This window comes from Saccostrea cucullata, unplaced genomic scaffold (assembly GCF_032062105.1).
Source record: "Saccostrea cucullata isolate Sc308-1 unplaced genomic scaffold, CSIRO_AGI_Scuc_v1 ctg481, whole genome shotgun sequence".
Taxonomy (NCBI): Eukaryota; Metazoa; Mollusca; class Bivalvia; order Ostreida; family Ostreidae; genus Saccostrea; species Saccostrea cuccullata.
Window position 1 is genome coordinate 168,334 of NW_026925239.1, and position 11,479 is coordinate 179,812.

The 11,479-nt window shown below is 33.9% G+C and overlaps 1 protein-coding gene across 2 annotated transcripts; it reads left to right on the forward strand.

Moving 5' to 3' along the window:
- The first annotated feature begins 337 nt into the window (after positions 1–337).
- LOC134268416 (ATPase inhibitor mai-2, mitochondrial-like) lies at positions 338–6,024 on the forward strand. 2 transcript variants are annotated; one of them, XM_062750676.1, is made up of 5 exons: positions 338–491; positions 2,063–2,131; positions 3,149–3,212; positions 3,705–3,785; positions 5,831–6,024. In XM_062750676.1, the coding sequence occupies exons 1-5, from the start codon at positions 436–438 to the stop codon at positions 5,891–5,893; spliced, it is 333 nt and encodes a 110-aa protein (XP_062606660.1). In that variant the 5' UTR covers positions 338–435; the 3' UTR covers positions 5,894–6,024. The 2 variants fall into 2 exon arrangements, with proteins under 2 accessions (XP_062606660.1, XP_062606658.1); XM_062750674.1 differs by lacking the exon at positions 3,705–3,785 and adding an exon at positions 4,485–4,565 and having other exon boundaries at positions 339–491.
- The last annotated feature ends 5,455 nt before the right edge of the window (positions 6,025–11,479 follow it).

Sequence of the window (11,479 nt, forward strand, 5' to 3'; positions counted from 1 at the left end):
TTGCTACAATTATGTATTCTCACTAAATGTACATATACATGTATACAAGGTTTGTTAAAAAAAATTGACTCAGTAGTTTCATTGAAAGTATGTTGAACACTAAGTAAAGACAAGGTAAGGTCAAAGGAAAGGTCAAGGTAAAAAAAAAATCAATTACCGGTAGGTTGCATAGTGGACTAATGTATCATGTGCAAGGTTTGATAAAATTAGAATATCTTGACTCAAAACAGTTTCTTTAAAATTAAATTAACGGAAGGACGGGACATAAACAAAACACTTTTGCGTCTCGGTCATCATGCTAAAACATTCTCCACAACCCAATTCGTATATCAAAATTCTATCCGTTCCGGTTTTATTTTTATGGTGTGATTTAAACTGGTTCTCGGTAGCATCAACCAATTTATATCCTGAGAAAACTCGAGAAAGCAGAAAAACATGACTTTACGTCTTTACGGACTGCAGTCATTGTCACGCAATTTTTGCTTAATCGGGTAAGGTTAATAACAAGTTGTAAATTAGAACGTAATCACATTTTATAATTTACAGGGTATTGTTTTTGCATCCAGACAAATTGCAATCTAAATAGAAAACCGAATAGTTCAAGGTGAACTCTCAATAAGTTGCAAATTGTAACACAAAGTGATGCAATTATAACTTTATATATGAATATGAATTTAAACTTTTTTTTGGTCATGTCTAAAACTTTATTGTAGAGATAGGAGAGTGCTGACATCTGAGAGTGGTTTGTATTTACATTTCGAATTTCCTCTGATTGCTCATGCTGTATCCTGGCGTACTGTATTTTCGACCTATTTAGATGCGTTTTATTAATTTATTTCAAACTTTACAGAATCTGAAAAAATAAAGGCTTATAAGTATAGCATATGTGCCTGTTTAATAAAATAATATAACCCAAATTGCAGTTTTGTCTTTATTTCATTTGTATGCCATAATATGTGGAGGGTATAGTTTTCCTTACAAAAATATTGGCATCTTGTGTTTTCAACCTAAATGAAGTATGAACACCCAGTCAGTATTGGTTTTAAATATCAGTTTGATATTCCAAACAATAAGAATATGACTGTCTATCTTTAAAAAAAAAAACATTGAACAAGTCGGGTAGTTTGGTTGCAAAAATTTTTATTAGGGATGGGTATCGCCAAAAGTTTCGTATCACGATATATCATGATTTTTTCCCCACAATATCATGATAATATCATGATATTTTTAAAAGCAGTTTTAACAATGATTTTATATGAAAAGTCATTATTTTTCTAAAAAATATGCTAGAAAAACAAAATTTTACTTTTTTGAAATTTTTATGTGTATAAAATCAATTATGTTTGGACGGTAAGATGCTGTTCTTTTCACTTTTTTACAACATTTTTTATACTTTCTGTAATTGTAATTTGAAAGATTGAACAAATAAATGAATAATTTCTGGACTTTATAATATGTACCTAAAGAACGGTATTTAGGTCTCCGTATCATGATACATATCACACAACAAAAAATCGTGATATACCGGTATACCGATAAGATCGCACATCCCTAATTTTTATTTGTTGTTTAAACCCATCTGTCAGTAGCTGTGCATGTCCAAAAAACTTCAATGAAATCATGTTGCATTATTCAGTGAAAATCTGTAAGAAAATGCCCATATTTAAGGAAGAAAAAAAATTTGCTTGATCCACCCATTCATTTAAATATTCATGCATCTCTTTAACAGAGATCTTGATTTTCTTCTGGAAAAATGTCATTAAAAAATCTTGTTAATTATTTGATTAATCAACATGTAAAATGTGCATTAGTAAAAAGACTAGAATTTCTGACATCGGACTAAAACCATGGGGGGGAAATCTGTTGCATTAATTATTTTGGGTATATTCACTACAGTTGTGCTTAAAAGATATTTTTCCAAGTGTAGCAATGGAAAATAATGCTGTACTGTACGGTATCTGCACGGGGAGCAGATTGTGAAAAATAGGTCGAAAGTCCAAAACAGGATACGAGATGATACTTGAATTTTCTGTTTCTAAGAATTCTCTGATTTGTTTTTCAGCTGTAGAATGATGGGTAACGATCTCGGTGGTGGTGCTGGCAAAGGGGGAGGAACTGGAGGCACAATCAGGTCTATATATAAATCCGACTTAATATGACATTCAATGGTACATGTATTTGGTTATTGGTATCCTAATCTCAGCGAGATTCCTTGACACAAATTTTTTTTTTTGACTGACATCTCTGAATCTGAGGAAGAGATATCAGATCAATGTTTTTAGTCTCAACAAGTCTTACTGAGATTAGATATCATAATACAGTAAAACACGTTTAGTCCGAACACGGATATAAAGAATTCACGGATATAACGAAGTTTTTCTGGGTCCCCGGCAAAATTCTTAACAAATCTTTGTAAAATTATAACGAACTTTGATATAACGAATTTACGGATATAGCGAACTGATTTTGAGTCCCTTGGAGGTTAAATATAATGAATTTTACACTTTTATAACGAACTTTCAAAGATTTCAAAATTTGAATAATGGAACTGACTTTATTTTCTCTCAGCATTTGTATATAAAATTCAATTCATAATAAAACCTTAGTTATCGAAGGTATGTTTTGTAATATTTGCTTCCCTAACATATTTGATAGTAACACTTGAAGGAAAACATTCATATTGCGAATTCACTATATATGGTTATACGAATTTGTTATACGGATATAACGAATTACAGATATAGCGAATTAAATTCACATGTCTCCAGGACTTCGCTATAACCGTGTTTTACTGTAATAAGTCTGAAACAATGGATGATATTTAAGAAAGTTTGATCCTGCTCTCAAACTTAAAAACAATTTTCTCTGTGTGCAGCCTGTATTGAAAAGAAAAAAAATTCAAAAAAGAAAAAATGATCATTTTCTTAGGCACCTTTCGTCACAGAATATAAGTATCAAATTTTTTTTCTAAATTGAATATTCAGAAGGTCGTTTAAATTTTTTTTCAGTATAAATTCTGGTTTCCAAGCTCAAGATTTCCTTGTTCAGTGTTCCAATGATTGACTAAATGAAACATAAACTGACCACTGGTATGTTATACTGTGGCAGACTGCTTGAACTCAACAGTTTGTTCATTTGTTTTTTGCAGAGAGGCAGGTGGCACATTCGGGAAGATAGAGGCTGCCAGAGAAGAGGAATATATCAGACGACTGGTGAGGCCCATTTGATTTTTATAGATACTAAATGTTTATATCTAAAAAAAAAAAAAAAAAAAAAAAAAATTTTAATTTTTAAATAATTGTTATTTCCTCTTCAAAATGGTCCAATGTTGACCTTCAAGATTCGGTAATAGATTAAAAGTACCAAAAAATATTTTATTTATAGGAGGGAGATTTTTTAGTACATGTATCCTTTTCCTAGTATATACAGAATTTTTTACTGTAAAATCACATTTTTGTGGGGCCAGATTTTGGAGGTTTGAGGAAAAAATATTGTTTGTGGGGATTTGATTTTGTGGTTGGGAAAAGTTAATTAGTAACTACTATGAAATTTTACAATTGATGGTGGTCATAAATAATATAATTATTCTTGAGTTTCACCATACCTTGAAAACAACGAAAATTAAATTCCCACAAAAATTAGTGATTTTACAGCATTTTCTTCCATAAATTGTATTCTCTATCATATGTTTGGTTGTAAATTAGCAAAAGCAGCAGCTCAAAGAATTGAGGCGACACTTAAGTGTGGAGATCAATATCCTTGAAAAGGAAGTCCGCAGTCATCAGGTCAGGGGTTATCATGCCATGTAACCATGGTGATATGTTTTCACATAAATCTTAGTGCACTGTTGTCATGTGCCTATCTGCATGAAGCATATCAATCATTCTTTTCTTTTCAATGACATTTTAGCATTTTGTTATTTAAATTAACTTTTTTAACAACAGTGAAAAGTTTAACAGGGCTTACTCTTGATAGGCACAAACAACATAGTAGTATCTAATGCGGTAAAGGGTGACCCACCAAACTTACCAGTGTGGGTCTCCATATATAATTTCCTACCTTGCAGCTTCCTTAAATAATGCAGTGTACAAGTTATGGTAATTGATTAATCATTTTAAAGCCTTTACCTATTAATTCCAGTCTTGAAAAAATCAAGTGAAATCAAACTACATTAAAAAATATTTTCCGTTGGTGAAAAAACAGTTTAACCAAAATTAGTTATCTCTCTGTATTGTAACGTTTTATGATAATTCATATGAATATCTATAAAAATTTTGCTCTCTTCAGTTGCAGTTTCCTTGCATATTGGTTAGCAAGATTCTGCACTCTCATAAATAGCCATACTTTTGCGCAGTATGAGACATTTTCTTGCAGTGAGATATCTGATAGTCATTGGGTCCTTTGCTAGCCTGGATTCTGCAAAAGTCTTGAAAGTCCAATATTTTAGCAGTTTTTATGGCTTTCCTTTCCTTTCTTCCCACTAGAATGCTCAGCAACTGAAGGCTTTGAAAGACCACCTTGATGAGGAGGTGAATCATCATGAGAGAATTATTAAAGAACACCAGGTTAGTCCACTCCATAGGGTTAATTTAGTGGGATAGTGGTGTTCTGAAGGAGTTTTCAAAAAACAAAAAAAATGAGGAACAAGTGGAAGGGGATATATCAAAAGGCAATTTAAATGTGAAATAGGGGGACCAAGGTAAATGAAACTAAAGTCAGACCATAGGGACATGCAAAATATTTGTTTCAATTTGTATGTTCTTCAAGGGTATTTCAACTGAATTGCTTAATGAGCATCTTATGAGTCTTAAGCATGGAACTGGCAGTATTAGCTAGATATTGAAACTACAGGTTTAGTAAATAAGTGTGGGTTTTGTGGCCTTACTCCCTTAAGTGATTTAAATTGTACTTCTACACTAAATGCTAGATAAATGACAGGTACTGAATGAATCGTTGATTGAAATTAAAACTTTAATTACCAGAAGGCTAGTGCTAATAATTTAAATGAAATGACAGAAATCCTTCTCTGTTGCTTTATATTTGGTTTGGTTTTGCACTTGTGTGTGATGTGCTTTAGTTTGGATTGTATATATTTTTGTTTTGGTAATATCTTTTCAAAAAAAGAAAGTCAATTTTTTCTAAATGTTTAAAGTTTGAAAGAAGTCCTTGTTTCCCATTTTATTCGTACAAGTTTGTGTAACCCAGATTATCAATTCCTTAACACTGCATGCTTTGCATTGGTGCCGAGACCCAGGATGCTTAATCGTCTAGTAGTCTATGTTTACACATTGCATGGCTTAATGTTGTGGATGTATGTACAGTATAGTAGATATTTTTGCAATATTAACATTCTGCATTTAAACAGTATTAATATTTTTGTGGCATTTTGAAATAGAAATTATGTATAATATGTATGTTTATCAAAAATAGTCTTATAGGCAAACTAATTGAATATCTTTCAATTTTTAAATCTTAACATTTTTATTATTTTACCCATCACTAGGTATATTGGTGACATTTTTATTTTATTTTTTCTGATCTTCATGGTCAAGGAACACATATATTTGTGATGTAATATGTCTCTTTGACATTAACTTTACAATTATCTATAAACTACACATGAAAATAAAGATTATACAGAGGTCAAGGTCAGATTTAGGCACCATTGTGTTAAAAATATGAGAGCCTATGAACAGTATGCAAACATCTCATTTCAAATGCTGGAAAGTAAGCATATTTCAGCAAAATCTGATTAGGTTTTATATTGATTTTTATCTTATTCTATTTCAGTGAATCATACTTAAAACTTAACATTTTTATTTCCTTCCAGGAGGCTATCAAGAGGCACAAGCAGAAAATATCCGAGCTTGCAGGAAAGTCAGACACAGATTAAATCTACAGAAACTACTTAGAGTTTGATATCTGTAATTGAAAAGACCAGTGAGACAATGTTGGACAAATAGTGCTAAAAAATGTGTAAATATGAGAAAACATTTGTGTTTACAATAAAATTGTGATAATTGTTTTCTTATCAATGTTGTTGAATTGCATTACATCTATACATGTATAACTGCAATAGTATTTTTCAGCAAAACTGCTCACTCCAGCTGTGCACACTAGAACTATTTTCGTAAGGAAAATAACCCCATAAATTATATGAGTAATTTTGTGGCTTTACTGTTTAAAACTTCGAATTGTCAAAAGTTCATATCACATCAAATATCAAGAGTTGGTGATTGTCAGCATTAGCATCTGTGTTCCAGTTGAAGTTTTAGTTGCAAGTCCATTAGAAAATATACTATTAAGCCCTACATGGACCCAACTTGCAGGAATAATGCATCTAGGGATGGACACTAATAGATCTGCTTTGGATGCTGGATCTGACCTATAAATGAGTTGTATTCCCAAGCTGTACCTTGACCAAATTGCAATGATGTATCATCTAGGGAGATGCTGGATTAGACCAACATTTTCCAGATGGGTGACTATGTTAAAGTATTTAGAGTAAGTCCATTCCCAATTACTAGTATCTAGAAGCTTAAGCCCTTACCTGGATCAAACTAGAAAGGGTGATGCATTTAGGAATAAAAACTACAAGACTTGATTAGGATGCAGGATCTGACTTCATTTTCCAAATAAGTGCCAACAATTAAGTTTTTGAAGCAGTTCTATTCCCAAGTCACAATAAGCCCTACCTGGACCAAACCTGCATAGACGATGTAAGAATCAACAGTACCCTGAACCTGCTTCAGATGCTTGATTTGAACCATAGTTTCAGATTACTCAGTGTTGAAATTTTTTTATCCAAATTAGCAATGATTTTGATCTGAAGATGGACACTTGCAGACTTGCTTTGGATGTTTTATCTGACAAACATTTTCCCGATGAGCAATCTAATTAAATTAGATCTTTGTTCCGCTCTAGATAGATGGCTACATAAAGTAGCGATCTAATTGGAGCGTAGCTGCTAACTGGAGCTTAGCTGCAGATATGAGCGTTATGGTTTTATATATTTGTCTTTGACCATAACGCTACAGATTCCTTAATGCAAAAAACGTGCAATTTACAGCGCAATATTTTTTGCGCACTTTTGGTGAGAATTTCTCCACTTTCCAGCATCGGTCAATTAACTACCTTTCACTCCCTCATTCTAGGCACATTATTTAACTGATCTGTATATTTATCCATCTAACAACCCTTTATAGTCGTCTTTACACGTGATAAACTCGCTTGATTAAAATTATTCGTTAGATTGCTGAAAATTCACTTCAAGCGAGTTTATTGCCTGTAGAGACAGCTATAAATGGTTGGGAGGTGGATTAAATATACATATTGGCTACAGAATGTGTCTAGAATTATATTATTTGATTAAACTTGCATGGATGAAGCATCTAAAGATGGACACTTCAAAACTTTTTAGCTCACGTACCTGAGCTGAAAGCTCAAGTGAGCTTTTCTGATCACCCATTGTCTGTAGTCTGTCCTTCTATAAACTTTTCACATTTTCAACTTCCTCTCAGAAACCACTGGGCTAATTTTAACCAAATTTGGTACAAAGCATCGTTGGGTGAAAGGGGAGTTTAAATTATTAACATGAAGGGCCAAGTTCCCCTTGAAGGGCCAAGTTCTCCTTCAAGGGGAGGTAATCAAGAAAAGACAAAATAAGGTGGGGTCATTAAAAAATCTCAAGAACCACGGGGTCAGGAAAGCTGAAACTTGAATGGAAGCATCATGGGATAGTGTAGATTCTAAATTGTTCAAATCATGACCCAGGGGGTGGGCATGGTTGCTATAGGTATTACATTTAGGGGGAAAACTGTTAAAGAACAGAATGGCCAAAGTTACTCGGATGAGTGATGTGGCCCAAGGGCTCTTGTTTTGGACAATGGAACATATCAAGATTTTCTTGACAGGTCAAAGTTTTAACAGCAGGCCCAAGTAACTATGATACGTTCTATTTAAACAAAACTTGCATGGATATTGAGCTTGGGATACACTCTAACTAGAAAGCAAGATGTGTTTGTAGAACACTGACCCCCCCCCCCTTTTTTTTTGCAGCATTTGACAACGGTTAAAGTTTCTCAAATAAAAATCAAACTCCCAGGTCAAGAGATGAAAATTGTTATCGAAAGAAAAGGACTGTTCTTATTGAATTTACTTGTGAAATATGAAAGCCTAAGCTCTAACCATTCAAAAGTTATGAATAAGGCTAACGTTTTTAAAATGTGGGTCAATTTCTTAGGGGAATACCTTATCAGAAGAAATACATGTAAAATATTAAAACCTTAGCACCAACTTTCATGGCCAAAGTTAACGGTTTTTTTTAAGGTCAAGGTCAAAATTGTTGATATCAAAAGGAAGTCTTGTCACAAGGAATACACCTGTTAAATATGAATACCCTAGTACATGCATGTACTAACCTCAAAAGTTATGTCGAAGGGTTCTATTTTTTAGAGGGGGTAAAACTGAATGGTCAGGGTGAAAAAATATTTATATCCCTGGAAAGGTCAAAATAAATACACGTGTTAAGTATGAAAGCCCTGGCACCTACTGTTCAAAAGTTATGGCTGAGGTTTAAAGTTTAGTAAATTCTTGCAAAAGTCATCTTAATTTACGGTTACGATATCTCCTCATGAGGAGAGTGAACATGGCAAAAGTGGGTCAAACTTTAAGGTCAAGAGGTCAAACATTTTGGTACCCAAAGAAATGCCTTGTCAAACGAAATACACATGTAAAATATCATATGAAAGCCAGATATAGTTCCAACCAATCAAGTCAAAAATTAAGGGCAATTTGGTTTTTGCGAACAGAATTAAAAGCTGTATACAGACGGGCGGACATTACCAAAACTTTATACTCCTGAATCTTCAATAACGGGGGCATAAAAATATGATGTAAGATTTACCTTAGTTATAGATAACATGTGTCGAGGTGAGTTTTGCCATCTTTGATTACATATATATGCTTCGACATTAAGAACAACTAGGCACTTTGAATTTAGGTGTGGGGCGCCACTTCAAATTTAAAATGTTCATTAATAGGCCTTAGTTTCTTCCACGCCCACTTTTTGTTGAAATACAGCCAAGTAAGGTAATAATAAAATATATATGGTGGTATGAATAAAATTTGGTAATGAGAGAAATTGGACCCCCTCCCCGAAATAGGATTGTTGAGTTTTACTTTTCTTTCTCTTTGTTTATTAGAGTTTTTTCAGGTATATGTAAGTTGACCCCCCCCCTTTCAAAATCCATACTTGTAACTTGTCTGCACCAAAATCGCAATCGTTTGGCAAATAATAAAAAGTAATATCACTTGCTAAATTAATTGCTTAATGCATTAATATCTTTCTTAGGTTTGTTGTTACATGCCCCCTTTTAGTTTTTCCAACATATATACGATATCTAGAAAACAGATGTCACGTTTTTAGTTGTCCAGATCTTATTTCTTAAAGCATTGTTTTTCAATGTGTTTGTTTTTGTGATGGGACAGCGAGAGAAAAACCAGATGTGTTTGTGAGGCACTGTTGCCCCCGCATGACAGCGTATAGCGAGGGCTATTTCTGAAATGAAAGTCAGACTCCACGGTCAAGGTCAAAATTGTTGGTATCCATTTAGGAATTTAAGGTCCTGTCACGAGGAATACACCTGTGATTCAGTAGGAAACTCTAACTGTTAAAACGTTATGGCCAAGGTTAAAGTCTTTTAAGGTGAGTCAAACTCAGGGTCAAGGTCAAAAATATTTACACCCAATGAAAGGTCTTTACACAATGATTTCACTTGTGAAGTATGAAAGCTCCAGCAGCAACTGTTCAAAATTATTAAGTCAATATGGCCACGATTCAAGTTTGAAAATTTATTGTAAATGTGGGTCAAACTCCTCGGTCAAGGTCAAGAGATCATGATATTTGGTATTACCATAAGAAATGATTTATCACAAGGAATACATATGTAAAATATGAAAATCATAGCCTCACCCACTCAAAAATTATATGTAAGGTTAAAGTTTTTGCAGACAGACAGACGCCGCGGACGGACAGCCAGGACAAAAGCTCTATGCCTCCGAATCTTAGATAGCGGGAGCAAGAAAAATTCAACTAATCTGAAAAAAATCTGACAAGCCAAAAATATATATACATTGGCGTCGGAAGCAAATTGAAAGTGGGGGGGCTAAGTGTAATAAATTTTTTTTTTACCTTCAAAAAAACCTGACAAGCAAAAAAAAAAAAAAAAAAAAAAAAAAAAATTCCGTTTACCAAACGCGAAAAAACAATTTGAGGGGGGGGGGGGGGGGGGGGTTTGGGGTTCCAACCTTAGTTCGAACAACAAAACTTTACTACCCATTTTTAGCCTATACTGCGAGGTGTCTGTGGAAAGTGGGGGGGGGGCTAAACCTACGAAACAAGGTTCTATGTCTATAGTATGTATATATTTGGAAAAAAAGTGGGGGGGAGCCCCCCCCTAGCCCCCCCGGTTCCGACGCCTATGATATATATATAAAAATAAAAATTGACGAATGTCCAATCTTGAAAATCATAATTCGCGCGCGCATGTGTGTATTGTGTGTATGTGGTGGTGGTGGTGGGGGCTCTTTTTCATAGTACCAAATTCACATTATCTTTATTTTACAAAAGCCCATTAAGCTCATTTTCAAAGGTTATCAAAATTAATTAATTTTTCGTGTTATAACGTGAAACTTTCGCGAATAAACGCAGAATTTTTGCGAACAAACGCGGAATTTTCGCGAAATTACGCGAAGCCTTCGCGTTCAAATGCGTAACTTTCGTGTTATATTGCGAAACTTTCGTTTATTAACGCGGAATTCACTTTCGCGTTACTACGAAAGCCTATTAGGATCAATCTAGAAAGAAAAAAAATTAAAAAGGCGTTATAACGCGAAAAAAGGCGTTATTACGCCTTTCCATTCCAAAAGGCGTTATAATGCCTTTTTAAAAGGCTTAATAACGCCTTTCTAAAAGGCGTTATTACGCCTTCCTAAAAGGCGTTATTACGCCTTTCTAAAAGGCGTTATTACGCCTTTCCAAAAGGTGCCCATAACGCCTTTTGGAAAGGCGTAATAACGCCTTTTGGAAAGGCATAATAACGCCTTTTGGAAAGGTGTAATAACGCCTTCTAGAATGGAATGGCATAATAACGCCTTTTAGAAAGGCGTTATAACGCCTTTTAAAAAGGCGTAATAATGCCTTTTGGAATGGAAAGGCGTAATTACGCCTCTTTAAAAGGCGTTATAATGCCTTTTTCCGCGTTATTACGCCTTTTTGAAAGGCCTTATAACGCCTTTTAATTTTTTTTTCTTTCTAGATTGATCCTAATAGGCTTTCGTCGTTACAACGTGAAACTAAAAATATAAGCACGTAACTTAAATTTCATGTTATATCGCAAAATTTTTGCAAATTAACGCGTAACTTCCGAGTTATAATAATAACTCGTTACTTTTGCGAATAAGCACGAAACGTGAAACT

Coding starts and splice junctions, on each gene's coding strand:
- LOC134268416 (XM_062750676.1), top strand. CDS start 436: ATGACTTTACGTCTTTACGGACTGCAGTCATTGTCACGCAATTTTTGC. Junction 492..2,062: donor CGCAATTTTTGCTTAATCGG/GTAAGGTTAATA, acceptor TTTGTTTTTCAG/CTGTAGAATGATGGGTAACG. Junction 3,786..5,830: donor AGGAAGTCCGCAGTCATCAG/GTCAGGGGTTAT, acceptor ATTTCCTTCCAG/GAGGCTATCAAGAGGCACAA.